The sequence below is a fragment of the Asterias rubens genome, chromosome 16, assembly GCF_902459465.1.
Source record: "Asterias rubens chromosome 16, eAstRub1.3, whole genome shotgun sequence".
In the NCBI taxonomy this organism is placed as follows: Eukaryota; Metazoa; Echinodermata; class Asteroidea; order Forcipulatida; family Asteriidae; genus Asterias; species Asterias rubens.
In genome coordinates, this window is record NC_047077.1 from 11,923,590 (window position 1) to 11,950,788 (window position 27,199).

At 37.0% G+C, this 27,199-nt stretch overlaps 1 protein-coding gene across 2 annotated transcripts in view; it reads right to left on the minus strand.

Moving 5' to 3' along the window:
• Positions 1–1,152: 1,152 nt before the first annotated feature.
• LOC117300837 (arf-GAP with SH3 domain, ANK repeat and PH domain-containing protein 2-like) overlaps positions 1,153–27,199 on the minus strand; it is a 46,295-nt gene continuing 20,248 nt past the window's right edge. Inside the window, exons 3-22 of one of the 2 annotated variants that reach the window (XM_033784682.1) lie at positions 25,895–26,043; positions 23,808–23,932; positions 21,275–21,347; positions 18,897–18,950; positions 18,516–18,601; positions 17,410–17,569; positions 16,551–16,812; positions 13,564–13,785; positions 12,810–12,943; positions 12,226–12,314; positions 11,184–11,364; positions 10,448–10,649; positions 8,814–9,022; positions 8,370–8,574; positions 6,894–7,037; positions 6,073–6,142; positions 5,700–5,758; positions 5,006–5,268; positions 3,896–4,012; positions 1,153–3,462 (exon numbers count right to left, since the gene is read on the minus strand). In XM_033784682.1, the coding sequence (XP_033640573.1) occupies positions 3,394–3,462; positions 3,896–4,012; positions 5,006–5,268; positions 5,700–5,758; positions 6,073–6,142; positions 6,894–7,037; positions 8,370–8,574; positions 8,814–9,022; positions 10,448–10,649; positions 11,184–11,364; positions 12,226–12,314; positions 12,810–12,943; positions 13,564–13,785; positions 16,551–16,812; positions 17,410–17,569; positions 18,516–18,601; positions 18,897–18,950; positions 21,275–21,347; positions 23,808–23,932; positions 25,895–26,043 (2,873 nt within the window). In that variant the 3' untranslated portion in view covers positions 1,153–3,393. The remainder of the gene's footprint in view (positions 3,463–3,895; positions 4,013–5,005; positions 5,269–5,699; positions 5,759–6,072; positions 6,143–6,893; positions 7,038–8,369; positions 8,575–8,813; positions 9,023–10,447; positions 10,650–11,183; positions 11,365–12,225; positions 12,315–12,809; positions 12,944–13,563; positions 13,786–16,550; positions 16,813–17,409; positions 17,570–18,515; positions 18,602–18,896; positions 18,951–21,274; positions 21,348–23,807; positions 23,933–25,894; positions 26,044–27,199) is intronic. The other variant, XM_033784684.1, reaches the window with a different exon arrangement.

Below are 27,199 nucleotides of genomic sequence, written 5' to 3' on the forward strand. Positions count from 1 at the left end.
GGTTTCAGTAGAGAAATCCTTGTAGAAAACAACTATCCATTTTATCTGTCGCCATTTCATCTTTTATAATACACATTTACTCGTCCTTAACTCATGGTTGTAAAAATACTCAGCTGTAACTCAGTTATAACCCAGTTAAGTTATGGAAAGGTTTGCGGTTACACCATGTAATGACTATCTCTAATGAGTTGGGGTGGTTCCGAAAAGAACCATTGGTTTCAACTCAAGTTATTTAGTACTCAGTTATTACTCAGTTTTTAGAAAGTTATTACTCAACTATTTCTCAGTTATTACCAAGTTCCTACCCAGTCATAAGTTATTACTCAGTAATTACACAGTTCTAAAACTTCTGGAGGTAAAAGTTTCTGCGTTGCCAGCTTTATAAACCTCTGTCCCGATATTAGAGCACAATGGAAGTGCTTATCAAAAGGATTGTCAAAATGAATGAAGCCTTGTTCATTGGATAAAACAATGGCTACATTCTTGAAAATAATCAATGTACAAAAGGTTTAATAACTTAAAGGCAGTGAACACTATTGGTAATTACTCAAAATAACTATCAGTATAAAACCTTTCTTGGTGACGAGTAATGGGGAGAGGTTGATGGCATAAAACATTGTGAGAAACGGCTCCCTCTGAAGTGCCATAGTTTTCGAGAAAGAAGTAATTTTCCACGAATTTGATTTCGAGACCTCAGATTTAAAACTTGAGGTCTCGAAATCAACCATCTAAACGCACACAACTTTGTGCGACAAGGGTGATTTTTTTTTCGTCTTTCATTATTATCCTGCAAGTTCGATGACTGATTGAGCTTAAATTTTCAAAGGCTTGTTATTTTATGCATATGTTGAGATGCACCAACTGTGAAGGCTATTATTTGACAATTACCAATAGTCTCCACTGCCTTTAAAAGGCACTGGACACCTTTGATATTGTCAAACACCAGTATTCTTACTGGTGTTTCCCAACATAAACATAAAATAACAAATCTGTGAAATTTTGGACTCCATTGGTCATTGAAGTTGGAAGAGAAAAACTAAAGGAGAATCACCCTTAGATGCCTAAAAAGGCTGCAAGACTGAAGTATTTTATTATTTTGAGAGAGAAATTATGTCTTTCTCAAATACTATGTTAATTCAGAGGGAGCTGTTTCTCACTTACCATAATAAGTTTTTATGCTAACAATTACTTTGAGTAATTACCAACAGTGTCCAGTGCCTGTAAGTGACATCGCATCTTGAACTAAGATACAGTGAACAAAATACGAGTAATGCACCATTGTATTCAATAAATAATAGTTACGGCAGATACAAAGAATTACATACATGTTTAAAGTATAAAATAAATTTAGTCGACTGTTCATAAATTACATAAAGACAGTACTCATTTTAGAAAGTCTTCCTTTCCCCACCAATAAAAAATGTTTAACAAAGAAAGGAAGTTCATAGAAATCTATCTCTGTAAAAATTGTGTCAATTGGAAAGCAAATTCGGAATCAAATTTTAAATAATTCTTCACTCCACACTAACAAACAATATTTATATTTCATATTTACAGGTTAACACCTTAGTGCTCAGCATCCAAATCATAAATATTTTATTTTATGCTCTATAACTTTAAATCAATTTACATGTTGGTTGTATACAGCAGCATTTCTGCTGCCCTGTTTGCACAAATTGGGTTTTTAAATCTCAACAAAAATATAAACTCGTTATTTAAAAATAATTTTGTAATGCACATCTTACATTTGTTTAGTCACAGATTGTACATACTATAATATGTGACATAAAGTTTTTTGCTTGGTAACCATATTCTGGTAAGCAAAATTTGTTTTTGTGCTTAGCTACTTTTTGTGCTTAAGCAGATCTATCACAGGTTTGATATTTGGTAAGAACATTTCATAGAGTACAAGGGCTGGACTACATGTAGAACAGGCTTGTCTGGTCAAAGGATGTTTAATAAAGATTTGTAAAAAAAAAAATCAAAGTAAAGGCAAAGTACCTTTTGATTTTGGAAGATGGGGGTCAGATTTTTCACAAAGACACTTTCAAAACTACAATAATTTGATGGATATACTTTCTCTTATAAATACTCTCTTTTGCTGTTATAGCACCAGCATCTGAGAATTACCATAACAATGTTGTGAAAATAAGTACAAAAGTAACTAAACTTTGTAATTCACCTGTTTGGTCATGTTCACATAAACTTTTCCTAAAAAAGTCTGTCGCTTTGATTCTTAAAGCAAGTGACATACATGTACATGTAGCACTCCCTTGAATTGATACTATATAAATAGAAAGTACAAAAACCATACTCCATTTATACATGATTCACAGCAGCACTTGATCCTTATGGAAGATTTGGTCTATTGATTATGGATTATTGTATATCAATTATCGATTATTGAATATCAATTATCGACTATTGAATATTGGTTATTCATTAAATATAGTGGGTACCGGTTCCCCACAGGGTTTGCCCTTTCCTTTTTCAGTGACCAGTCAGGAGGACCAGTCAGCTTTAGATTTTACTGGTTCTGCAACTTTGTCCCTATTCCACACTTAATATAAATGCGGGGGCAACCTCCTTCCCAAGGGTGATCAATCTCACCGCGCCATTTCTTCCAAGCATGCCTTGCTCAATCATAACCCCTGGAATTGGCAAATTTAAACGTGCTATGCTAGCACATTTAAATGAGCCATAAATGAGCATACATATTCATTATTCAATATTTTCTACGTGCGCACGCATGTCTGTCGTCTTAAAGAATGTTTTTGTTATTGTTTTAAAAAAACGGGTTTGTGCCGTAAAAAATGCGGGCAGGATTAACGTACAAAACTATGCGCGCACGCACTTGGCATCTAATGCATAACCAATTTCCTGAGCCAATCAGCGTTGTTTCCCAGTACATCCCTCCCAGGGGTTAGTGACGAGAGGTATCGATACGGCGCGCTGCCCATGGTAGCGAGGGTGATACGAGGATGCTTTTAAACCCTAAACTAACCAGCTGAGCCACTTTGGAATGAATTGTGACCGGTCCTCAGGTGTTTTAACTGGTAATTGGCCAGAAGACCAGTGCTAAGGGGGAGTACACTGCAGTTGTTGATTTTCAATGATGGATTATCAGTCAATGATTAAGAATAATTGATTATTCTTGATAAGTATTCTTAATGGCCCTTTTCGGATATACAACTTCGAGCTTTTGATTCGGAATTAGGCTCCGTTCTCTAGACAGAAGCCCTGAGCATGTATGCAAAGCATGTGCAATTGTCAAAACAACTGCTCCGAATCTGGAGCTGAAGCAGTGGTTTCGAAAAGGGCCAATGTGATAATTCTTGGCACCTTGATCACATGACCTCAACAACATAGATCACATGACCTCAACAACCTTCATCACATGACCTCAACGAAGTTGACAGGGAAGACACCTCGTCTGTTGGGCATTCCTTCCACCTCACCGATCTGGAAAATCAAAAACGCTCACATTAACCACATTAGGACTGGAAATTTACGCTGGACCAAAGTCCTAGGGACCCAAGCATGAGAGGCAAGTGATTTTGGCATTGGGACAGTACTCTCATGACTGTACAAGTATGGCTGTCTTGTAATTCTGTTCAAATCTCGACTTTCAGTCCGAAAAGGAAATCTAGCTTAGAAAACCCTGTAAAATTAAGCCGACATCTAGGAAGTATATGTAAAATAAACAGAGGGTAAAAAACTTATTAAAAGAGACCGGGGAGGATTTCACAAAGAGTTAGGACTAGTCTTATCTCGAGTTAGGATGAGTACTAGTCCTAACTTAGGACTAGCTGTACGTTTTTGGTATCTTAGGTCTGAGCTCAGGTTTAAAAAGGGCAAAAGTTTGACTTTAGTATCGAAGAGTGTTCTGACTTACCCACCACTCGTTGTCAGCTTCACCTGTTACAATAATCACCTCCCCTTCTTCAAAATCCAACTCGTCTTCATAATCAGCGTGACAATCAAACAAAGCTCGCACTCGCTTCGTCCCTCTCTGTAGGCAAGACAATCAAACAAAAACCGGGCTTGTGACTTGTTGAAAATTTCCTGATATTTTAGTATTTTAAAAGAATGAATATAAACCACAAGGGAAACTGACTGGGTAAATTTTGAAATGATTTTGGGGGTTGAACAAAGTATTGACTAGAGTGGGATTCGAACCAACGACCTCCGGATTAACGTGCCGGCGCTCTACCAACTGAAATATCTAGCCCTATATTGGCGGTGTCCCTATTTTGTCAACATCTTTGTTCGGGGGTGCCAGTCAGAAGCCATACAACCGTTAACTGCCGTGTAGCCAGGGATCACACCCAAATTACGATACAACCTGGGAAGCGGCATTCTTAAAAAAATGAAGTATGATAAATTGCCATTAATTTCAAGAGTGATTACCAAATGTATACATCTCTTTAAAGGCAGTGGACACTATTGGAAATTACTCAAAATAATGATTACCACAAAACTTTACTTGGTAACGAGTAATGGGGAGAGGTTGATAGTATAAAACATTATGAGAAACGGCTCCATCTAATGTGGAGTAGTTTTTGAGAAAGGAGTAATTTTCCACAAATTCAATTTCAAGACCTCAGATTTAGAATTTGATGTCTCGAAATCAAGCATCAGAAAGCACACAACTTCGTGACCTCAGATTTAGAATTTGAGGTCTCAAAATCAAGCATACAAACGTGTTTTTTTCTTTCATTATTATCTCACAACTTCGATGACCGATTGAGCTCAAATGTTCACAGGTTTGTTATTATATGCATATGTTGAGATACACCAAGTAAGAAGACTGCTCTTTGACAATTACCAATAGTGTCCAGTGTCTAGAAGAATCGTAATGATCTCCATACACGTACCTTTTTTCTATATTTTTCTCTGCCTCATTAATTAGCATTGTTTATTGATTACTCCTTAAAATTATTCTCTGTACTGTTTTCATGAAGTATGATAATAAATGTAAGTTTCAATGAATGTATGAATATACCGATACAGGTGCTTTTTGGCCTCTCGGAGCCGGTGTGGGTTTAGGCGACGGTGCCTCCACGGCTCCTTTCTCATCCTCATAGCCAGACGTTGAGCTCCGGCCACTACTAGGCCGGCTGTTCGGCTGGCTGTTTGGCCTGCTGTTGGGTTGGCTGTCTACCTGGCTACTCTGTGCTGAGTAGTAGCTTGTAGAACTGATAGGACGTCCCCCGCTGCTTCCATTACTGTCAATACTCGCTGTGGATGACTTCTTCTTGTAAGGAACTGAACAACAAAAATACATTTATTCTACATGAGATTTGAAAGTGCAATTTTTTTTATTCTAGATGTTGGAAAATGCAAAAAACATAGTATCTTGCTTTTGAAACCAGTTTACATTGGAGATTAAAAAATAAGGAGATATGTTGGAATTGAGTTCTAATCAACCGGAACTTTAGGGCCCTAATTGTTTGGCTTACCTGTGAAAAATGCTCATGCTTATGCAAATTTTCAGCTTACCGTTGCTATGAAATTGGGTCTGATAATGATAACAAAGCATGGTTATAGGATTACCATCTTTATAACCAATACACTGTTGGATATCAAATTTTAGTACACAATTTCTTTCCTGAAAATTATCAAAGTATATCCCTACAAAGCTTTTATTGAATGGATTTGTTACTGCAAACGAAAGCGGCCAATGATTTTGAGCCTACCTGGAGGTGGTCCTTCAGTACTTGGAGGTCTGTTCTTCATCAGTAGGTTCGGTTTTTCACTGCAAAGAAACAGATGAAGGTTACTGTCAAAGAGGAAACAAAAGTTAAAACCAAGTAAGGATTTGAGTCAGACACCAAGTATACTTACATGTAGGGGGTATAAATGGGTACCAGTGGGTATAAATGGGTACCTGCGAGGGTATAGGACAGGCTGATATTGTGCAAAAAGCCATACTAGCGCCATAAAGGCAAGTTCGTTATTTCTAAAACATATGGTTGATCACACAAAACATGAAAACTGTCTGCAATTATTTTTCCAGTTTTACCAATCCTGCATAACACCTGTAAGTTAATGATTTTTATTTGTACTTACGTTAAAAGCTGCCTCATATTATCCATTGTGGATGACGGTGGACGTGTTGGAGAAACTTTACCCGATTTAACTGAAACAATTGAAAAAAACAAAACACTTTGTTTACCCCCAAAGAAAACAATACAGGAATGAAAAAAGGAAACATATTGTTGTTTTGTAATCTTTAAAAAATTATTCAAACACTACTGACTTTAGAAGTTGTTCTCTTAAATAACTCTTTGTAAACAAAGGATGTTGGCAGAGTTTGTCCTGCCCCTTTCTAACCAAATCACAGACCCCTGTTGATTGACACCCCTCTTGGATGTGTGGTATGGTCCAATTTAGGATACCATGAGCTGACCAGTGTGTATGTGGTTAAATCAATGGAAATACATAAGTTAAAATTAAAAAAATCATAATATATTGCCTAATATCTTAAGGCAGGATGGCCACTTCAAGGTTAGGGCTACACTTAACTGTTTGGGCCGTCGACCTAAATCAACTGTCACCAGGGGCAAATGGCCACCCACTCCTGGGGCTGAAATGGGGTTACCCCTTCACAGTCCATAGGGATGTACATGTAGGCATGAGTATCATCCACTAGGAGCCTAGCTGGTAGAGCAGAATGCACTACCTTCCAAACTTTTTACACAGCAATTATGTTTAAGTGCCTTGCTCAAGGGCACAAGCATCATGACCGAGTGGCGAACCCACACTCTGCTGCTGACAACACCAGAGCTTGGGTCCAGTGAACTTGACCACTCAAACACGACACGTCAGTATACTGACAGCACCCTCATTTAAGGGTTTAAAAAATGTGAAGGAAAGAAAAACCCAATTACCTGGAAATCCTTTGGGGCTCTCCCTAATGGATGTTATCCTTGCTGGTGGGGTAGGGACTTTGACAATAGGGGCGGGGTCTGAGGCGGTCCTCTTATGGGTCATGTAAGGAGGATGAGGTGCTTTCTTCTTAATTGATACACTCCCTGATTTGAGGAGGGGGGCAACGAGAATAGTATTTGTGTGAAGGGTGTTTGGGGTTGAGAGTGGTTGGGGTTAAGGGTAGTTGGGGACAGGTAGGTGGTGTGAAGAGTGGAAGGGCGTTTGATTTCGGTAAAGGTGCCAAGATGGGTAAGATGTTCAGGTGATTATAAATTGACAGTATATGATTTATTTTATCATTTTGAAATTTATTTGAAGGAAAATGGGAATTAAATTGAGGGAAAGGTAGGGTGTGGTAGGATTTGGGGTGGGGGTTGGGGTGAGGGGTTATATTGAAGACAGAGACCATAATGGATAAATCGGCAGGAGATGTTGATCGTCAGTAGCACCGTGTTAAATGACCATTGGTGAACATGCAAAAGAAGAAAACAAAAAACAAAACCAAAATGAGAGAAAATAAGAACAAACTCCCTGCCGAATTTATGGGGGTTAGCTGAACACTACACCAAAATGAAATTAAACAAATAGAAATCTTGGCTGAAAATAGTTAAAGCATTGAAGCTTTTGATGTCCACTTTTTGAAAACTTAAAACTTGGAGTTACAAGGTTAACCTCCAGCATAGTTTAACCCTCCTACTGTCTGACCATAAAATATCACCCACTGTGGTTTTGAATGATAGATAAACTATGCCAGTCTGCAATATGGTATCATGTGGTGAGTGCATATATACAGTAAAAAGTCAACCCTCCTACTAACTGACCATTCATCATCATCCACTGTGGTTTTGAATTATAGATGCACTTTCTTGACTATGCCAGTCTGCAGTATGATATCATGTTGTGAGTGCATACACAGTACAGTCAACCCTCCTACTGTCTGACCATTCAATACCATCCACTGTGGTTTTGAATGATAGATACAATATGCCAGCCGGCAATATGATATCATGTGGTGGATGTTTCTACACAGTACGTAGTCAACCCTCCTTCTTTCTAACCATTAAATATTATCCAAATTGGGTTTGAATAAGTCGTAGTGTTAAGTTTCATTCAAGTGAGTTATGGTTGAGGAAATTAGTAATGTCTGGAAAATGTGGACTCAATACCAAAACATTGGTATGTTGATAGTTTGTGGCGATTGTGATTGCAAAACATGGAAAGATTAGAAATGTATTACTCTGTAAATTGTTATTTTATTCTTGTTGTCTATTGTTGCTATGCCTTTCTTGTATGTAAGAGAACACTGATGAAATCAACCAAACTTCTTGATTTTCTGAGTAGGGTAGCATTAGTTGAACAAGTAAACCATAAGCAGTAATCAAGGTCTACATGGTAGCCATAAGCGTTAATGAAGGTCTACATCAATGGTTACCAACCTTTCCTGGGTGGTACCGGGGGCGGGGGCATTAGTGGACGTTCTAGAGCCTGCTTCTCCATGATGGCGCTATCCGTGGAGGATCGTGACCTCCTGCTATCCGGCGTCCTCTCAGAAGATGATCGTTCTCGTGATACTTTAGTCGGAAATGTTCCACTGGGTGACTGAAGTAGAGTCTGGGGTCGGTAGGGTCTCTTTGCAGGACTCTGTCAAACAAAAGTGGAGATCATAAAAATAAATACAAGTCAAGTCAGTCCCGAGCCAATATACAGACATGCAACTTTCTAATTACACAAAAGAGGAAATGGCCGATCACACTTTACAGTGTTTTTCAGTTTTTCGGGGCACTGTTAGACTGTTAAAATTAGGCAATGAACAATAGACGGACCCACACATGGCATAGCGCCACCATTTTATATGCTAGATTCTTGTAACTGTCAGTCACCTGTGAATGTCTGAAGGGTTTCTCTCTCTCCTCGATTTCATCTTCGCTGAAGTCCACTCCGTCTGAATTGTCACTGCTGAAACCCCAGTCAAACTCTACGTGTTCACACAGTAGTAGTTTCCCCAGCGAGGCTTGGCGTATTAGCTCTTCACATTGACCAAAGCCGTTACGGACAACGATATCCAAACTGGTCTCACCGTGAGAGTTTTCTGTTTCATCAATAATAAATAAATAATATATATTTGGTTTGCGGTAATACCATGTGTGTATCTACTTGCCAGGTATAGTTTGTTCTTAGAGAACTGTCTTGCTTTTTTGAACTACCGCGAAGTAGATAATCAGGGGTTCAGAAGACTTCTCAGTTTTGAAAAGAACTGTCTAGCTTTTTAACTATTACCAGGGCGGATGGTATAGAAAATAGGTTATATAAAAAATTAAAAAATAAAATAAAAATTATATTTATTTTTTATAAAACGCTTTCCATGTCACCTCAAGGTGCTGTACAATAAAAACCTTAAGTCATTAAGAATCCTAAGTAATTAAGAAATACAGATAAAATGATTAAAAACAACAATAATAGGAATGTAAAATGATAAAACAAAGTTATTTTTAAAAAGGTGGGTTTTCAGTGTTGATCTGGTATTGTCTTTTGTATCTAGGTAAGGTTCATTTATTTGCAACCACATACGGTTGGATTCATAAAAAATAAAAAATAAATAAAAACCTAACACAATACATCACAAAAACTTTAAAATCATTAATCTATACATGTATTTACAAGATGAAGGTTAAAATAAACATTAAAAAGCAAAGAATGGCCAGTAAAAATATCACAATATAACAAAAGTATCTGTCATGTCTGTATCAATACATTGTTTGTTTGTATCGTATATTGTAAAGCACTCCGATTTTTGTGGGGAGCTATATAAATGCCTATAATTTACAGTATTGTATTTAAGGCTGATTATATGCCTGATTATTTGTTATTCGAAAGGGCAAAGGTATCAAGGCTTTTTTTCTCCTTTAAAAAGGGCACCTGCACCTTTAAAAAGAATTTGTTAATTTCTGTTCCATGAGGCATCAAGGTTTCTCATTTTTGTTTCTCAAAATGCTTTATACTATCGTAAGCTGATGAAGGCTTCTTACCAAACTTTGTATTGCCATTCATTTTAAAGACACTGGACACTAATTATTTGACAAAGAGCAGTCTTCTCACTTGGTGTGTCTCAACATATGCATAATATAACAAACCTGTGAAAATTTGAACTTGATTGGTCTTTGAAGTTGCGAGATAATAATGAAAGAAAAATTCACCCTTGTCACACAAAATTGTGTGCTATCAGATGCTTGATTTTGAGACCTAAAATTCTAAATCTGAGGTCTCGAAATCAATTTGGTGGAAATTACTTCTTTCTCGAAACTACGTCGCTTCAGAGGGAGCCATTTCTCACAATGAGTTGTACTATCAACCTCTCCCCATTACTTGTCACCAAGTAGGGTTTTATGCTGATATTTATTTTGAGTAACTACCAATAGTGAACTACCAATAGTGTCCACTGCCTTTAAGATGGTTTAACAAACCTAGATACCTTCCCTTGAAGTAACTTTGTGAGATTTGGCAGACTCGGACTTACCGAAGTGAGCTTTACCACCTCCTCTGAGTAAGATCTTCATACAATCCACTTTATTGAGTCTAGCAGCCATATGGATTGGTGTGTCTCCATTATGATCCAGTTGGTCCATACAGCCGATATTCTGCACTAAGAAGTCTACAATGTGAAGATTACTGTCGTCTTGCTGTTTGATGGCTAGATGGAGGGCTGTTTCGTTGTTCAGCTATATTTGACAAAAAGATAAATTTTAAAGAGTTGAGAAATTATGACTCCTTCTTTTTCATGGTGTATAAATTGTCAATGTCAATTGAGAAATTAGCAAAACCATTTCACACAAAAGAAGGTTTTGTCTCAATAAGACGAAAATTAATGTAGCAGGTACAAAGGATTAATTCGACTTTCCTGAAAACATTGCTCAGTAATTTTCATCCTTTCCTCTGAAACTTTTACCTGTAATTATATTACATACAACTTCATTCACAGTGAGTAGGGATTATTTATTTATTTATTTCTTCTTTACCCTGGGGAAACCTCTCAGTGAAACACTGTTTGTCAAAGGTGCCCAGCCACTACATATACACATTATGTCATTGCAACAAAATGTATCAACAAACAGCCCTAATACTTTGGCTTTAAAGGGGCAAGGCACTTTCTGTAAAAATTTAGGGCACCAAGGCAATTTTCAGAAATTTCAAAGGGTATCAAGGCAATCGTAAAAAGATGCGTACGGCACCAAGGCAATTTTAAAAGAGCTTACCGTATCGGAGAGGGAAGCAGTTAAGTCCACACCTTCAGCGGAGACTCTTAGTAACTGACTGATGTCTGACAGTAGGATGGCTTGGCGTAGATCTTGCAGCATGACAGACGGACTCGAGCTCGTCTTTAAGATGTACTTCCGCCTCTCGTACTTTGCTCGAATGAACTCTTTCCTCACCTCCCTGAGAAGCAGAGAAAATTATAAAAAGATTTGGTTAAAGGATTTGGGTACTTTTTGTAGCACAAAACACAATGCCTACAGATTTACATTAAACTTAAACAGTTTGAAGATAATGAAAGCGTACTTTAAAGAACCACTAGCTGATGTGCTGTAGTTTTTGAGAAATGATTACAACAATTACTCGAAAATTCGTTTTACATGCTAAAATAATTTTCGTCTTTAGAGTCATAAATTATTTTCGAGACTTGTTTTACTCTTTTCTCAAAAACTACAGATGATGTTTATTTCATACTCTTTTTGGAAAACATAAAAATAAATAGTTCAATATCAGAATGTATTAGAACATAGAAAGGTAACAAAATCTAAAGCGCATACAAGTATACAAAACTGATGAAATTGTTAAAGCAAATAATAAATAAATAACTAAGAAATAACTTTGTTAAAGGATTTGGGTACTTTTTCAAAATGTCCATAGATTTACATTAAACTTACAGGGTTTGAAGATAATGATAGTGGAAAGCTTCCCTTCAAATATTACTTACTGAGGTGCTGTATACGTTATAGTTTTTGAGAAAATGAGTAAAACAATGTCATGAAAGTACGTTTGTAAATGCTTAAAATAATTTCCATGAAAATAATTTTCATGACATTGTTTTACTCGTTTTCCCAAAACTACAGCACCTCAGCATGTAATATTTTCAGGGAAGCTTTCTACTATCATTATCTTCAAACTGTGTAAGTTTAGTGTAAATCTGTGGACAATGTGTTTTTTGTCCTACAAACAGTACATACACACTTTAAAGAGAGGAGCAACAGCATGAGGCTGTAAGAGTAAGCCGAGGCTTCATTTTTTGGTACTCACATAGTACTGTTGGGCAGTGGTTTGCAGGAAGACTCTAAACTGGCTTCATAGACCTCGTTAAAATCCTCATTACCTATGGTCATTGCAATCTGTTGGAACAAAAACAAAATAGATTACCACCAAGATCATGGCTCGAAGCCTTTCTCAGGCTTCTGAAAGCACACACATTTTGTGCAACAAGGATGTTTTTTCTTTCATTATACTCTTTCACCTTCCATGACCAATTTAGCCTAAATTTTCACAGATTTGTTATTTTATGTATATGTTGGGATACACCGAGTAAAAATACTGGGCCCAATATCATGGCTGTAAGCAAAGAATCAGGGCAAACAGGAGCAGGGAATTCTGTGCTTACGTCAAGTGCATTTTAGGGGCTAGCATGGAATTTTGGCTTGTGGACGTGCTTACTCCATGTTACTAGGCATGTTACGCTTACACAGCTAGTTCAGAAATTCGGCGCTTGCAGGTAAGCTGTGAATGGTGATCGTTAGCGCAGAATTCGGCAGGTAAGCAGAGCCATAAAATTGGGCCCTGGTCTTTGACAATTACCAAGTATGTCGAGTGCCTTTAAGGGGAATACTTACAAGAAGTTGTGCAGTTCCTAGTCTGTCTAACTCTAATGATTGGACCCTGGATATGTGCACGCCTAGTTCCCTGTGTACTCCGGAGCATTCTATACATGTTAAGATTCCTAGATTGGTAGACAACCACTGGGGATCTGTGGATAAGAAAATGAAAAAGAGACTTTTAATAACCACTTATTGAAGGGTTTAAAAAGTTACTGTATGCCGGCAAGAAGGATTCATTTGTGAAAGTTTCAGATGTTTGTTTTTTACGACCGGCGCTCCAGAGTCCATAATCACCTTCTACATTCATTTCATATAAAGATACACAATCAAATCCTACACCAACATTACATGCAAGTACTATGCAGACGACCGAAAATAAGCTTGTCATATCTGTGTTTGATTGGTTCGAGACGATGTTTGTCAGCTGCACCCACAACACCTCGGACCAATCAAAACACAGAAATGTAAAGCTTACGTCACTGCAAGTTTATCCAATGACATCATTGTATCCAATAAAATCACTGGTTCTGAAGAGCAACTGCTGGTCTTTATCCTTAATAATAATAATAATAATAATAATAATAATAATAATAATAATAATAATAGTTTAATAAAATAAAAAAACACTTATACTGCAAGTACTGTTAATGCGCTTTACATAATAAACAAATTTATACAATAGAAAGCAAGAAAAAAACTCAACAATATAAAACAATAAAAATAAAAACAGGGGACCAGTGTAGGAATCTATCCCGTCACCCAGCCTTACCTGGTGTTGAACAATCACAGCATACATCATTACACGGTAGCCGTCTGACCTGCCGTACAATACAATGCGTCAGCTCCTGGAGACCCTTATTTGGAACGTCGGAGGGTGAGCTGTTGTCGTCGAACACCGCGTCTAGAGCGTACTTCTTGCTGTTGTTAAGAACCGATATCCACTCAGCGGCTTCCTCTTCAGTCTCTGCCATGAAGTGATATGTTCTGTCTCCTGGAAAGTGAAGATCCAATTGGAAAATACTCATTAACCAGCTAGAACTGGATATACCCAGTTCGGACCAGAATTAACCAGCTAGGACCGGATTTAACCTCAGTTCTGAGTGAGGTAAAAGCCATAAAAATTGTGTTAAAATTAAAACCTCTTTTAAGCTTTGCTTGACTCCACTTGCCACATCATCGAGATAAAAAGAGAAAGGGAAACATGACCATATCATTTTTTTTTTTACCCATATACACCGAAGTGTATTAAGCACTGTACTAAATCGACCACAGTGTAAAATATCAACAGGCAAATCACTTAGATGGGAATCAAACCCACAACCTTTACATTGCTAGAGCAGATGTCTCACCACTTGACCACCGAGCTAGCCTGATGTTTGAACCCTTAGCAGCAAGTACCGCAGCGAATTTAAAAGATGTTAATTTTTGCATCGGGAATAAATATTATAATTTGTTTTTTACCCTTACACTGATGCGTATTAAGTACTGTACACATGTATGAGTTAATTTGTTGCTTTCTCTTGTATAAATTTGTTTATTTGTTTTGTAAATCGCATTGAGAGTACTTGCAGTACTGAATTGCGCTATATAAGCATTTCTTCTTCTTCTTCTTCTTCTTCTTATTATTATACAGTAAGTACTACTGTAGATTTATTTTACAGAATCGGGAGAGTATTGAGTATACTTATAGACACTGGACACTATTGGTATTTGTCAAAGACTAGTCTTCACAGTTTAGGTATCTCAACATATGCATGAAATCACAAACCTGTGAAAATTTGAGCTAAATCGGTCGTCGAAGTTGCAAGATATTAATGAAAGAAAAAAACACCCTTGTGACACAAAATTGTGTGCTTTCAGCTGTTGATTCCGAGACCTCAAATTCTATATCTGAAGTCTCGAACTCGAATTCATGGAAAATCACTTCTTTCTCGAAAACTACATCACTTCAGAGGGAGCTGTTTTTCACAATACTATCAACCTCTCCCCATTACTGGAATCAAGAAAGGTTTTATGATAACAATTATTTTGAGTAATTATCAATAATGTCCACTGCCTTTCATACACATCGGTAAAAGGACAAAAACAAATTATATTCTTTATCCCCAATGCAAAAAATCAACATCTAATAAAATGACCATATTTGGTAATCCATCCCATCACGGCAATCTCTCTTTACCCCCTCCTAGACTTGGATGCAGCCAAAAAACACAAAGTCCCAGAACAAAAAGAACAGGATATATACAAATTCCTGTACAAATAGTTTAATTTCCTATACATGTAGATCATTTTTTCTCAGGTTGGGATACATGTAACAGAGAAGCAATCAAAGTCAGCGTTCTGTTAGCATTGAAAAAGTGAAACCCATATAGCTTGACCTCTATACATGTCAAGATTACAAGATAACTTTGAATAATTTCTGAGGCATTTCCTTGTAAAACATGAGGTAATTATGGGGTAGTTGTAAGTGTATCATGCTTTTGTATAAACAAAAAACACAAAGCAAATGTGGACCAAGTCCCCTTTGCCGGCAAGAGCCATAGAAATCCTACGACTAAAAAAAGGAGTCAAATTGGAGAGCGTCGAGTGATTTACAGCCGAGCTTCAGACTCATCTTCAACTGTCCTCCCGGTCTGATCGGTTGTCATCAGTTCAATCTGCTCTATTCCCAACAGGACACCTGTTTCTTTTGAGAAAGCAATCAAGGTTTTTTTTGTTTTTCTTTTCTTTTTTTTGCCAAGAGATGTGAATTGGGACTAAATTAAATTGCCTACGATATTTTTTTTTTACTACCGTTGTTAAAAAAAAAAGGGCTATAAAATAGTTTGTGCGGTCAACAGTTTTTTTTTTTTTTGCCGGAAAAGTGAATTGGGACTAACTTGAATAGGCGATGATATATTTTTTTACTAACGTCATTAAAAAAGGGGTTAGAAAATAGTCCCTGCTTGAAACGGATTGCGGAAATGACAGGTCAATTTTGATGTCAGGAGGAATGCGATGTATGGAGCTCTGATTTATGTATTTGTTGTTTAGGAAATAGATGCACTTATAGTACAAGATATTATTGAAATTGAATAGGTTGGTTAAAGGGAAAATACAAATGTACGTCATTGGTAGGTGCTGTTTATTACAAGAAAATGTGGATAAGTTGGGTGGGATTTCAATATGAATTATTATTACGAGTTGTTTACAATTAATAATATTAATAATAATAACAAATAACTTTTTTATAGCGCCCTTAACCACAAAAAGGTAAACAGATTAAAAATTCTTTTAAAGCCATTGGACACTTTCGGTACAGAATTTTTTTTTTATTTCACAGAATTACAAATAACTTACAGGATTTACAGAAGGTAATGGTGAAAGACTTCTCTTGAAATATTATTCCATGAAATGCTTTACTTTTTGAGAAAACATTAAAACACTATAAATTCTCGATATCGCGAATTACGGATTTATTTTAAGCACATGTCATGACATGGCGAAACATGCGGAAACAAGGATGGGTTTTCACGTTATTTTCTCCCAACTCCGATATTACCGATTGAGCCTAAATTTTCACAGGTTTGTTATTTGATATAGAAGTTGTGATACACGAAGTGTGGGCCTTGGACAATACTGTTTACCGAATGTGTCCAATGGCTTTAAGCATTCTTAACATGTTTAACTTTTTGTTAAAAGAAAATTACAAATGCAACTGACAATAATTACCAATTTGAGCAATAAAATATTATTAAATATATAAATTCCACATACTTGCAACAAGGTCAAAGTATTTTTTACTTTGCTCCTCCAGCGACGGTTTGACTTGACACGTAAGTAGGTTCATCTTGACCGGTGGTTTACTGACTGTTGAGTGCGCTATACACAGATACCCGTCCATGATGTCGCATCGTCGTTTCTGATACACCTTACGCAGGCCCTCTGTGCGTTTGCTGAGGAAACCCGTCTTTTCGGTTCCGTGGGCTTTATCGGTCTGCAGCTGGTGGAGGCTGTAGCCTTGTTTCTCTGGTGGGGTCTGTTGGGTGGGATGATGAAAATTATAAGTCAAAAATAATAAAAAAAACAGAGTAACGCGACTCTTCTAAAATAATTGCTCTGTGTTTTTCACTTTTTTTCTCAGTCACAAACTTGATGACTTATGAAGCTGAAACTGCTACAGGTAAATTATATTACAAACATCTCAATTTACAGAGAGTGGAGATTCATATCATGGCCGGGAAATTGATCTACAAAAGATATATTACTTAACCGACATGATTCGCAATTTAGAGAATGTTTTAATTTTGTCTCACTGAGGCGAAAATTCTTTTAGTGACATCGTTACACTCATTTCTCAAAAACTACAGCACCTCAGTAAGCTTTCTACTATCATAATCTTCAAACCGTGTAAGTTTAATATAAATCTGCGGACATTTTGTTTTGTGTTACAAAAAGTACCAAAAATCCTTTAAACCGCACATAAGTTTAATACAAGTTTGTGGACATTTTGTTTTGTGCAAAGAAAAGTACCCAAATCCTTTAAACCATTTTAAGTTTAATTTAAATCTGTGGACGATTGCGTTTTGTGTCTTACAAAAAAACACCAAACCCTTTAAAGGATGTCTATCCACACCTCTTTGTCCAGCGAGAGGCTCGTCTTAAGGAGATTCCTAAGATCCAGCAGCTTCTTCTTCTCCTCGTCGTGTCTCATCTTAATCTTGTGGACGTTTTCTGAAAGCTCATCGATGTAGGACTGGAAGTTCTCGATCGTCTTCAGACCTTCTCGGTAGAAACTTTAAAAAGAAACAAGAGGGAAATAAACATTCAACATTGATAATTTGGGGGGAAAAAAACAAACGCATGAGATACCAAATATATTAGTGTTTTCAATTTTCTGTGGTACTGAAATTAAAGAAAGATGACGAAATAAGCTGGCAGGGCTAATAATTAACACATGTCCGAGGCCAGTTGCTTTAATGTCAGGCCAGTGATTTTAGCATCGGGCCAGTAAATTCATGACTAGAGAAATCCACAGGTCTTGCAAACACTTCTCACAAAAAGTACATCACAGAGTAAAAAATTGAATGAGAAAGATATAATTCCAACGTTGACTTATTGTAAAGACAAAAAAATAAGATCAATCTTGCACCTCAGATCTTTTTTTTCCCCCACATTAATTTGCGCGCTTTACAAACACTGTATTATAATTGTGTCAGTTCTCGTTAAAAACAGTTTATTTGTTAAAGGGTCTATGTAACTTTTGTAGGACAAAAAACACAATGTCCACAGATGTACACTAAACTTACACAGTTTGAAGATAATGATAGTAGAAAGCTTCCCTGAAAATATTACGTGCTGAGGTGCTGTAGTTTTTAGGAAATGAGTAAAACAATGTCATGAAAATAATTTTTGTCTCATGAGACGAAAATTATTTTAATCATTTACAAACATATTTTCATGACATTGTTTTACTCATTTCTCAAAAACTACAGCACCTCAGTAAGTAATATTTGAAGGGAAGCTTTCCACTATCATCATCTTCAAACCCTGTAAGTTTAATGTAAATTCATGGACATTTTGAAAAGGTACCCAAATCCTTTAAACTGCAGAGATTCAGGACATTTCATTACTGGTCTTGTGAAAAACAGTTTGTTCTATTACAAAGTTTGAGCTACAAGTCCTGAAGTCTTGTGAATTTTTCCAACCAAATTCAAGCCCCAAGCAGTCTCCAAAGCCTACCTGTTTTCAACTCTGTAAAATTCCACGAGATGCTGGACAAGTTCTGCACCTTTTTTGGATTTGATGTCATTCACTTTGATCAGGTACTAGAAGATAAACATACATATACATGTCAGGATAACCAGTAGCTTTGTCCAAATGATTTTATAAAAACTACAGCCGTCGATTTCACAAAGAGTTAGGTTTCGTCTTATCTCCAGTTAGGACGAGTAACCCATCCTAACTTAGGATTAATCTTAAGGTCTGCATGCTACAGTGCAGGGTTGGGACTCGTCCTAAGTCCTAAGATTAGTCTTAAGTTAAGAAGAGTTTTGTGAAATCGACGGCAGGTGTTTGGGCTAAGCCAAAAAATAAATAAATAGTCAAATCCTTTACACTTACCTCACACATCTGCAGTTGAAACATCCGTCTCTCCTTCTCCATTTCCTCTGCAACCTACACAGAGAGAGAAACAGAAAACAATTTTAAGGTCTCAAAATTAAGCATAAAAAAACACCCAACTTGGTGTGACAAGGGTGTTTTTTCTTTTATTATTATCTCGCAACTTCGATGACCAACTCTAAAATATTCACAGGTTTGTTATATCATGCAAATGATGAGAGATACAGCAAGTGAGAAGACTGGTCTTTGATAACTACCAATAGAGTCCACTGTCTTTAACAAGTAAGTTTTTATGATAACAATTATTTTGAGTAATTACCAATAGTGTCCACTGGCCCTGCCTTTAATGACCTTATACCTATACCAGGGAAGAGAGTTATTGCTAACAAAAATTACTAAAAACTGGGAACCTTAGGAGTACATGATGGCATGTCGACCTTTTGTGTTATAGAATTCTACGAGCTTCTGAAAACTGTATCTTCAAGTACAAGATACTTGTAGTAGATCAGAAGTGGAGGATTACTTCTATATTTAAGGTAATAACGGCTAATTCTGTCATCAAGCAGACACAGAAAATGTTCTCATCCCTGTTAGCCTAAACATATATACAGACCTGGAATTTCACGTACCGTGTACGCCATGGCCTTTTAAATTTTTCAATGAAACTTTTTTAATTTTCCAATGAAAGTGCCCTTTTTAAAATGAAAATTGTTTTGAGCCGGTACAACTACTGCACTGGGATAAATCACAAATCTAGCCTTTAAGGGTCCATGTACTTTTTCCCTAACACAAAACACAATGTCCACATATTTACATTAAACTTACACAGTTTAAAGATTATGATAGTAGAAAGCTTCCCTTGAAATTTTACCTACTGATGTACTGTAGTTTTTGAGAAATGAGTAAAACAAATAATTTTCGTCTCAGTTTTAGCATGTAAAAACGTATTAACCAGTTATGCTATGGTTTTGGTATAATATCATAACTGGTTAATGGGATTTTACATGCTAAAATAATTTTCATCTTCCCGAGACGAAAATTATTTGTTACTCGTTTTACTCATTTCTCAAAAACTACACAACCTCAGTTAGTAATATTTGAAGGGAAGCTTTCCACTATATCATTATCTTCAAACCCTGTAAGTTTAATGTAAATCTGTGGACACTTTGAAAAAGTACCCGAATCCTTTAAGTGTGACTGCCATAAATCTGTACATGATGTTTCCTTCTATTCATTTGTCATTCTGTGTGTTTGAGGAAGTGGGTTTAACTCTTATGGTTAGAGGTTTGGCCGGGATCGGGATATAGGATCGGAAACAAGGTTGACACAATGAATGCCAAAGAAATGTCAGAGGATGTGTAATAGATACATGAGAGAAAGAGGGAAGTACATGTACATGTATACATGTACATGTACACTACATGTACATTTAAAGGCAGTGGAAACTATTGGTAATTGTCAAAAGACCAGTATTCTCACTTGGTGTAGCCCAACATATGCATAAAATAACAAACCTGTGAAAATTAGGACTTATATGCTCATTGATGCTGCAAGAAAATAATGATAGAAAGTGAAAATGCCCTTGTGGCATAGAATTGTGCTTTCAGTACAAATCCATTAATTTAGACTTATAAGTGTGATACTGGTCACAAAACAAAACACTATGGCGAAACTGACAACTCATCTTTAAGATAAATCTTGGTGCTTTGTGACTTTAAGCCCAATTTGATAAAGCAACTATTAAATGCCAAGTCATTTGGAACCTTTTAATTAAAAGCGTGATCAGGTTTAACGGAAGTTTAGTGGGTCTTGGATAACATCATTGGGGTTGGGGAAAGTGTGTTACGGAAACCCATCCTATTTCAAGGTTTAGTCAAACCAATTTGTATTTAGTCGACAAACCACAAAATGATCATGTCATATGCATTTTGGTGACCATAACTTCCATGCTGTAACCACAACCTTATTTAGGAATTATCAAAAAGTCATCAAAAATCTTTCAAACCACAAAACGATCCAGTCATACATTTTGGCCAGCAAAGACCAAATGTGAAAATTACAATTCTATCAATTATCACCCGCAGGACTCAGCACCATGGTTGCGTGTCTTGTGTAAGGACACAAGTGTCACAACTGGGACTCAAACCCACACTCTGCTGATCAGAATCACCAGAGTTTGAATTCGGTGATCTTTACCGCTAGGCAAGGACACGCCACAAGGGAGGGTTTTACCATTTAGTGTAACCCAGTTGGCAGCCTTTCTGTCACCCAATATGTAACTAACTTGCCCAGTTAAAGGTCCAATTTGACATTAAAAAGGAATTTAACATTCAAATTAAGGGTGATTTTCACTGTGTTTATCAACCTGTCTGACTTACCTCAGAACCAACTAGAGTTCGGATCAGACCTGCCTCCTTAGCTATCTGCTTCTTTTCTCTCTCAATCTTGGTGCTAGAGGAGAGATGAGACCAAAAACATATTTACTCCTCTTAAAAAAAAGATCCATACCAGAATAAGGTTACCAGCCATTCAGCCCAAATACCACTGTATGTAGTAACCATCTGTGACTGGTATCCTGCTCATTCATGCTTGCATTTTGCAAACAATTGCTAAGCAATATTTTCTGCTTAAGCAACTGGATCAAATTGGGCAACATTTCTCCTCAGGGCTCAATTTCATAAAGCTTTTCATCAGAAAAAAATGCTTGACAAATTTCTTAGCAAAACATGACAAGGAAACCAGTTGCAACAATGTAAACTTTATGTCTTTTTGGTTCGTAACCTGTAATACTTTTCTGTGCTTTATCTAAAAGTTTTGGCACTTACCAGCTTTATGAAAATGGTAACCCGTTTCAGTTAAGCAATTCTTTTCTGTGCTTAGAAAGTTTTGGTGCTTACTGGATTTATGAAATCAGGTCCGGACAAACTTACATATGCTTAGCAAAAGTGAGTTGCTAACAGCTGCCAGTAAATTGCTCCCAGCCCTGGTCACGGCCTACTTAATTTATCATTATAATAATGCAATAGGATACAACACCCAATGTAGATCTCCACAGACCGACAATCTTTCCAGGAAATCCATTTTTTTTTTCTTTCTTTTTTCTTTCTTCTTGACACAATTGCAAACAGCGGGGAAATGGTCTGTGAATCACTGATGATGAACTAAATATGACACATTGCCTTTGTTCTAATTTGTTAACCAATAATTCTTTTTGTTCTAGACCGTCTTGAACATATATGAGATTTGGGGCAATAAATAATAAATAATAATAATAAGACTTGTAATGCGCACATATCCACCCTGCTGGATGTTCAAGGCGAAGAATAGTGCAATATATCAATATTTGGCTTGCGGTAATACCATGTGTGTATCTACTCGCATGGAGTAGACTATTTGGAATTCAGGGGACATTTCTGTTCTGAAAAGAACTGTCCTGCTTTTTAACCATCTCTGGCTGGAAGGTAAACAAATTGGCCGGAACTACAACTTCAGTATTTAGTCATGTTAGTGGATCGTTAACGTCACTACCACAGAGTAAGTTTTTGATCATACTATGAGAGTGTCTGCCCGTTGAAACCGAGGAGAAACGAGATCCGGGAGTTTTGACAGAGTGAGGACGTTCTCACTTGCTTTCGTGAACAAAACCAACCCTTGCTTGAATTTGTAACTGGACCGCATGCCCGAAGTCAATATTTTTAGCCCGAGGCCAGTGGACCTGTGCCTTTTTAATTAAATAATAAAAGGTTACTATTTCAAAACAGAAACAAATGATGTTCAGATTCGGACTTTGAGTTTTGAAATAGAATTAGATCAGCCTGCTGCATTGTTTGATGAGAATGTGCCCTGGCAACTGGAGTTAGTAAACAGACAGAATTCTCAAAACCACACGGGGGGGGGGGGGGGGGGGGGTTAATCAAAGTTCAATTGGGATGAGTTGTGGTTATATGATCATTGCTCAAAAGCATCTGGCTACTGCAGCAGCAAAGCCCTTCAATAGGAAATCAACATTTACTGGAAAAGGGTTTGAACACATCGGAATAACCGGTGGATAGCTCCTTGCATGCATGAACTGATCACTGGTTTATCCTATAAGGCAGTGGCACCATGGACAACGCCCTGATGCATTGAGTTGGTTTAAGAACAACCAGGACCCAATTTCATAAAGCCTGTAAGCACAAAGATTTGCTTAGCATGAAATTTCTTCCTTGATAAAAACAAGATTACCCACCAAATTCTAATTGTTGCATTAGCTTGTTACTGGCATTCAGATGTCGTTTGCTTATCCTGAAAGTCACGTGGAAATTTGGTTGGTAATCCTGTTTTTATTAAGGAAGAAATTTCATGCTAAGCAATTTGTTGTGCTTACAGGCTTTATAAAACTGGGCCCACAAGTGCACTTGAAGGGTTTCAAACACAATGGTATTTTACACCACTTTTACACCACTTGATAAATACTCCAAACATGACTGACAAACAATACAAACTTGAAAAGAAGCACTGCAGCTTTTGATAATAGTATAACATTTTGAGAAACAATTCCCTTCTAAGGAATATGGTTTTAAATAAAGGGATAACATAATCTGAGAAATGTTTATGCATAAAAAATTGCCTAAATTGTGTTTTCCATTTGCATATTATTGTTCCTAGGTGGAACAGCACCAGATTTTCGGTGATAAAGCAAAATATCTTAAAACTAGAATTAAAACAATCAAACAGTTCAAAAAACCTAATGCATACTATGCCTTAAATGGAGATCAGAAAATATTTTAAAAATCCTTATTTTCACAAGGACTCTATTAGAAAATGAGTGTGAATCACAAAACTGAAATTGAATGTACAACCTCTCTTTAAGTTCAAATTGTACCCCTGTGAGGGACCTATGCTCCTAAACCTTCCCCCGTCTCCACTTACTATTTGGACTCGTAGTCCTTAAAGGCCTTCTCAAATGGCTTCTTCATGTCTCCTTTCTGGCCCTTCAGGTCTCCCTTGAGTAACGAGTCTAGAGGGAACATCACAATGTTGTTGATGTTCTGCACCTGCGGATAAAAACAACCAGAAAAAAACTAACAACAACAGTGAACAGTTTCCCTTGTAGATAGCAGAACAAAATGCTACGCAAAAAAGTGTGTCAGTTGCTATTCAGAGGGATGTGATAGGCTTTTGGAAAAAAACTGAACTATGAGCGCAAAGTGTGACAGCTTGGGGGTCTGAAGCTTGCTTACGTATTGTGTACATTTAACTTTGGTTTTGAAAGCCCTACTCTATCTGGGGTGTCGTGGCCGAGTGGATAAGAGCACCGAACTCAAGCTCTGATGCTTCTGTTCAGCAGAGTGTGGGTTCGGATCCAGGTCGTGACACTTGTGTCCCTGAGCAAGACACTTAACTATAATTGCTTCTCTCCACCCAGGGGTAAATGGGTACCTGTGAGGGCAGAGATGGTTCTTGTGATTGGTTTAGCCATGTAGCGCATATAATTGTCGCACAGGCTGTATACTCCCCAGGGAGCTGAGATGGTTTAAGGAGTGATTTAAGGCCCAGTGACCAGGCGTAATAATGTTGGAAGCACTTTGAGACACCCCGTGAAAAAGCGCTATATAAAAACCGTGTATTATTATTATTATTATTATTATTCCATATGGTTTTATCTTCATTTACCTATGAACATATGCAGGTTTAATAAAAACGGATTTACACTTAAAAACAGAGAGATCACATCCCTGTATTAAAAAAAAAAAAAAAAAAAAAAATGAAGCAAAACATGACAGCAATACTCAGTCCGACAACTTGTTTGGCATGTTATAAATTCACTTTGTTATTTTTTCTTTAGCGCAGCAGAACAGAGCAGAGAGAGAGAGATGCCTGCAGGAAAAGTCAACCATAATTGACATAATTTATTGACTTATTTAAAAATGTATAGATGAGCCTTAGGACATTTTCATACGACAGCAGTTTAGCAGGGGTCCCTTGCTTAATTCAAGCAAGGACTGGCCAACGTCCCAGGTGAAATCATGTTAAATTTGCAGTCCTTTATGGAAAGTATTATAAACACTATTATCCTTTCACACATCGTGCAGTTTTGCAACCATGCTAAGATAAAGCAAGGGACCCTTGCTAAATTGCTGTAGTGTGAAAAGGGCTTAATATTATCTTAGTATGCTGGTGTGGGAATAATGATTTGACTGTAGGCTTTTAGCTAAGCTGGTTTCAGTGACAATATTGATGTTTTTATGTGGTGGGTTTCTTCAAGGGAACAATCTCCTTGTTGTATCCAGAAAGGAGGTGCAATGACTTCCTTTTTATTTCATTCATTTTTATACGTTGAACCTTTGTAGTTTGCTTTAAAAAGGGCTTTGATACCTTTTGAAGATCAAGTTTTTTGGCCATGAAACGAATCCCTACTCAAATGAAGATCTATGTACCGGATGTAATATAATTTACCCGTAGCAGTTTCATTAAGTTCTTGAGAGAAAAAACAATTAACAGGGCAATGTTTTCAGGAGAGTCGCGTAAATCCACAGTACGTGCTAAAATACATTTCGTCTCACTTAGACAAATAGGGCTAGATAGCTCAGTTGGTAGAGCGCCGGCACGTTAATCCGGAGGTCGTTGGTTCGAATCCCACTCTAGTCAATTCTTTGTTCAACCCCAAAAATCAAAACTTATTTTTGTGAAATTGTTTTACTCATTTCAAAAATAGTACAGCACTGCCTCCGCAAGAAATATTTTAAGGGAAGCTGTCTACCATCATTATCTAAATTTTTAAAATGTTAATCTGTGGAATTTGTGTTTTGTGTCGTACAAAAAGTACCCAAACCCTTTAATGAACGTTCTCTGTTTCTATTGTTCGTCATGTTTGTTGGGATGATGATTTGACCATCTTTTGAATTGAAATTTTTCAAAAGGTTAGTTTTTCTACATTTATCAGAGGGATTAAAACAATCCATTGGTTCCAAAACCATACTTTCTTTTCAAAGTTCAAAGTGAAGTTATGAATTTACCAGATTCTTAAGAAGCGCTGCCAGTTCCTTTGTGATGACAGAGAACTTCAAGAAGGCAGCTCCCAGGTCCGGCTCCTTTTCCTTTGATAACGTGTTGGAGCCGAGCTTCTCAAGGTTCTCAGCAAATGAGAGGAGATTGCCGACGTAAGCTGCAGGAGGAAAACAATAGAGGAACAGAGATGAGATACATGTATGGCAACTTGTCCTATACATGGTAGAAGGGAGTAACAAAGCTGTGACGATCAGCAAATAGGCCCACTTCTCTCATGTCTCTTCAGTCTTCTGACGATGACTAGAGCAGCCTAGTCAAATCATTGAGACCTTAAGAACTCACCCCACCATAGGGAAGTTAATACCATCCAATATGTATGCTTTTAAGTACATTTTCTATCTTCTGCCCAGTCAATAAAAAGCAGGACAATTCTTTTCAGAACTGAGAATTCTCCCAAATTTCGACTATCTACTCTGCGGTAGTAGAATATATTAACATACAGCAAGACAGTTCTCTAAAAAACAAAAAAAACTATCTGGCAAGTAGACACACACATGGTGTTACCGCAAACCAAATATATTTTGATACCTCACCATGCAATGCCTCAAATCCCATAAAAGGCTGTAGGCCTAAGTAACTTTGTAAGCAATTATTGTCAAAAACATTGTGTTTAAGAAACTGATTGTGACAGGTTGGTCGTTTTGCCATTTTGTAAATCATTGCAGGAAAGTCTTAGAAAGGGTCGTTTAAAATTATCAACATTTTCATTTACAAATAAGATGCTGGGGAGGATCTCTTCTCTGTAATCTGGTTGCGCACACCATTCCAAGTATCCATACTGAAGGCACACTAAAGATGGAATACTAATCTACGTTTACAATGCACTAAACATTTCTTTTAAAGGTATTTTACAAAATGTGGTACAGCTGACAAAAAAGTTGTAGACAGTGTTCATGTTTTCAACCACATAAATAAATGGAAGGTTTAGAACTATAGAACATACGTGTATGTAATTCGTTGTTCGTTTGAGTCAAGAGAAAATGGTGAAAACCATGCACAATTTTCAGCACGTAGTAATACAACATGTACAGTAGGCCTAAATGATGCTTAAAATTATGCATTGTTTTCACTCTGTTTCTCTTGACTAAAACACTGGATTTAATATAAACACATTGTCCTTTGTAACAATACCACCAAAATCACAGTAGCTGTTGTGACAACAAAAAAGGTTTTCTTTATCTTTCCTGTATGATACCTTTAAAAATAATAACCAGCCCCCTGCAGCCCCAGGCATGGATTTATCATCAGACCTT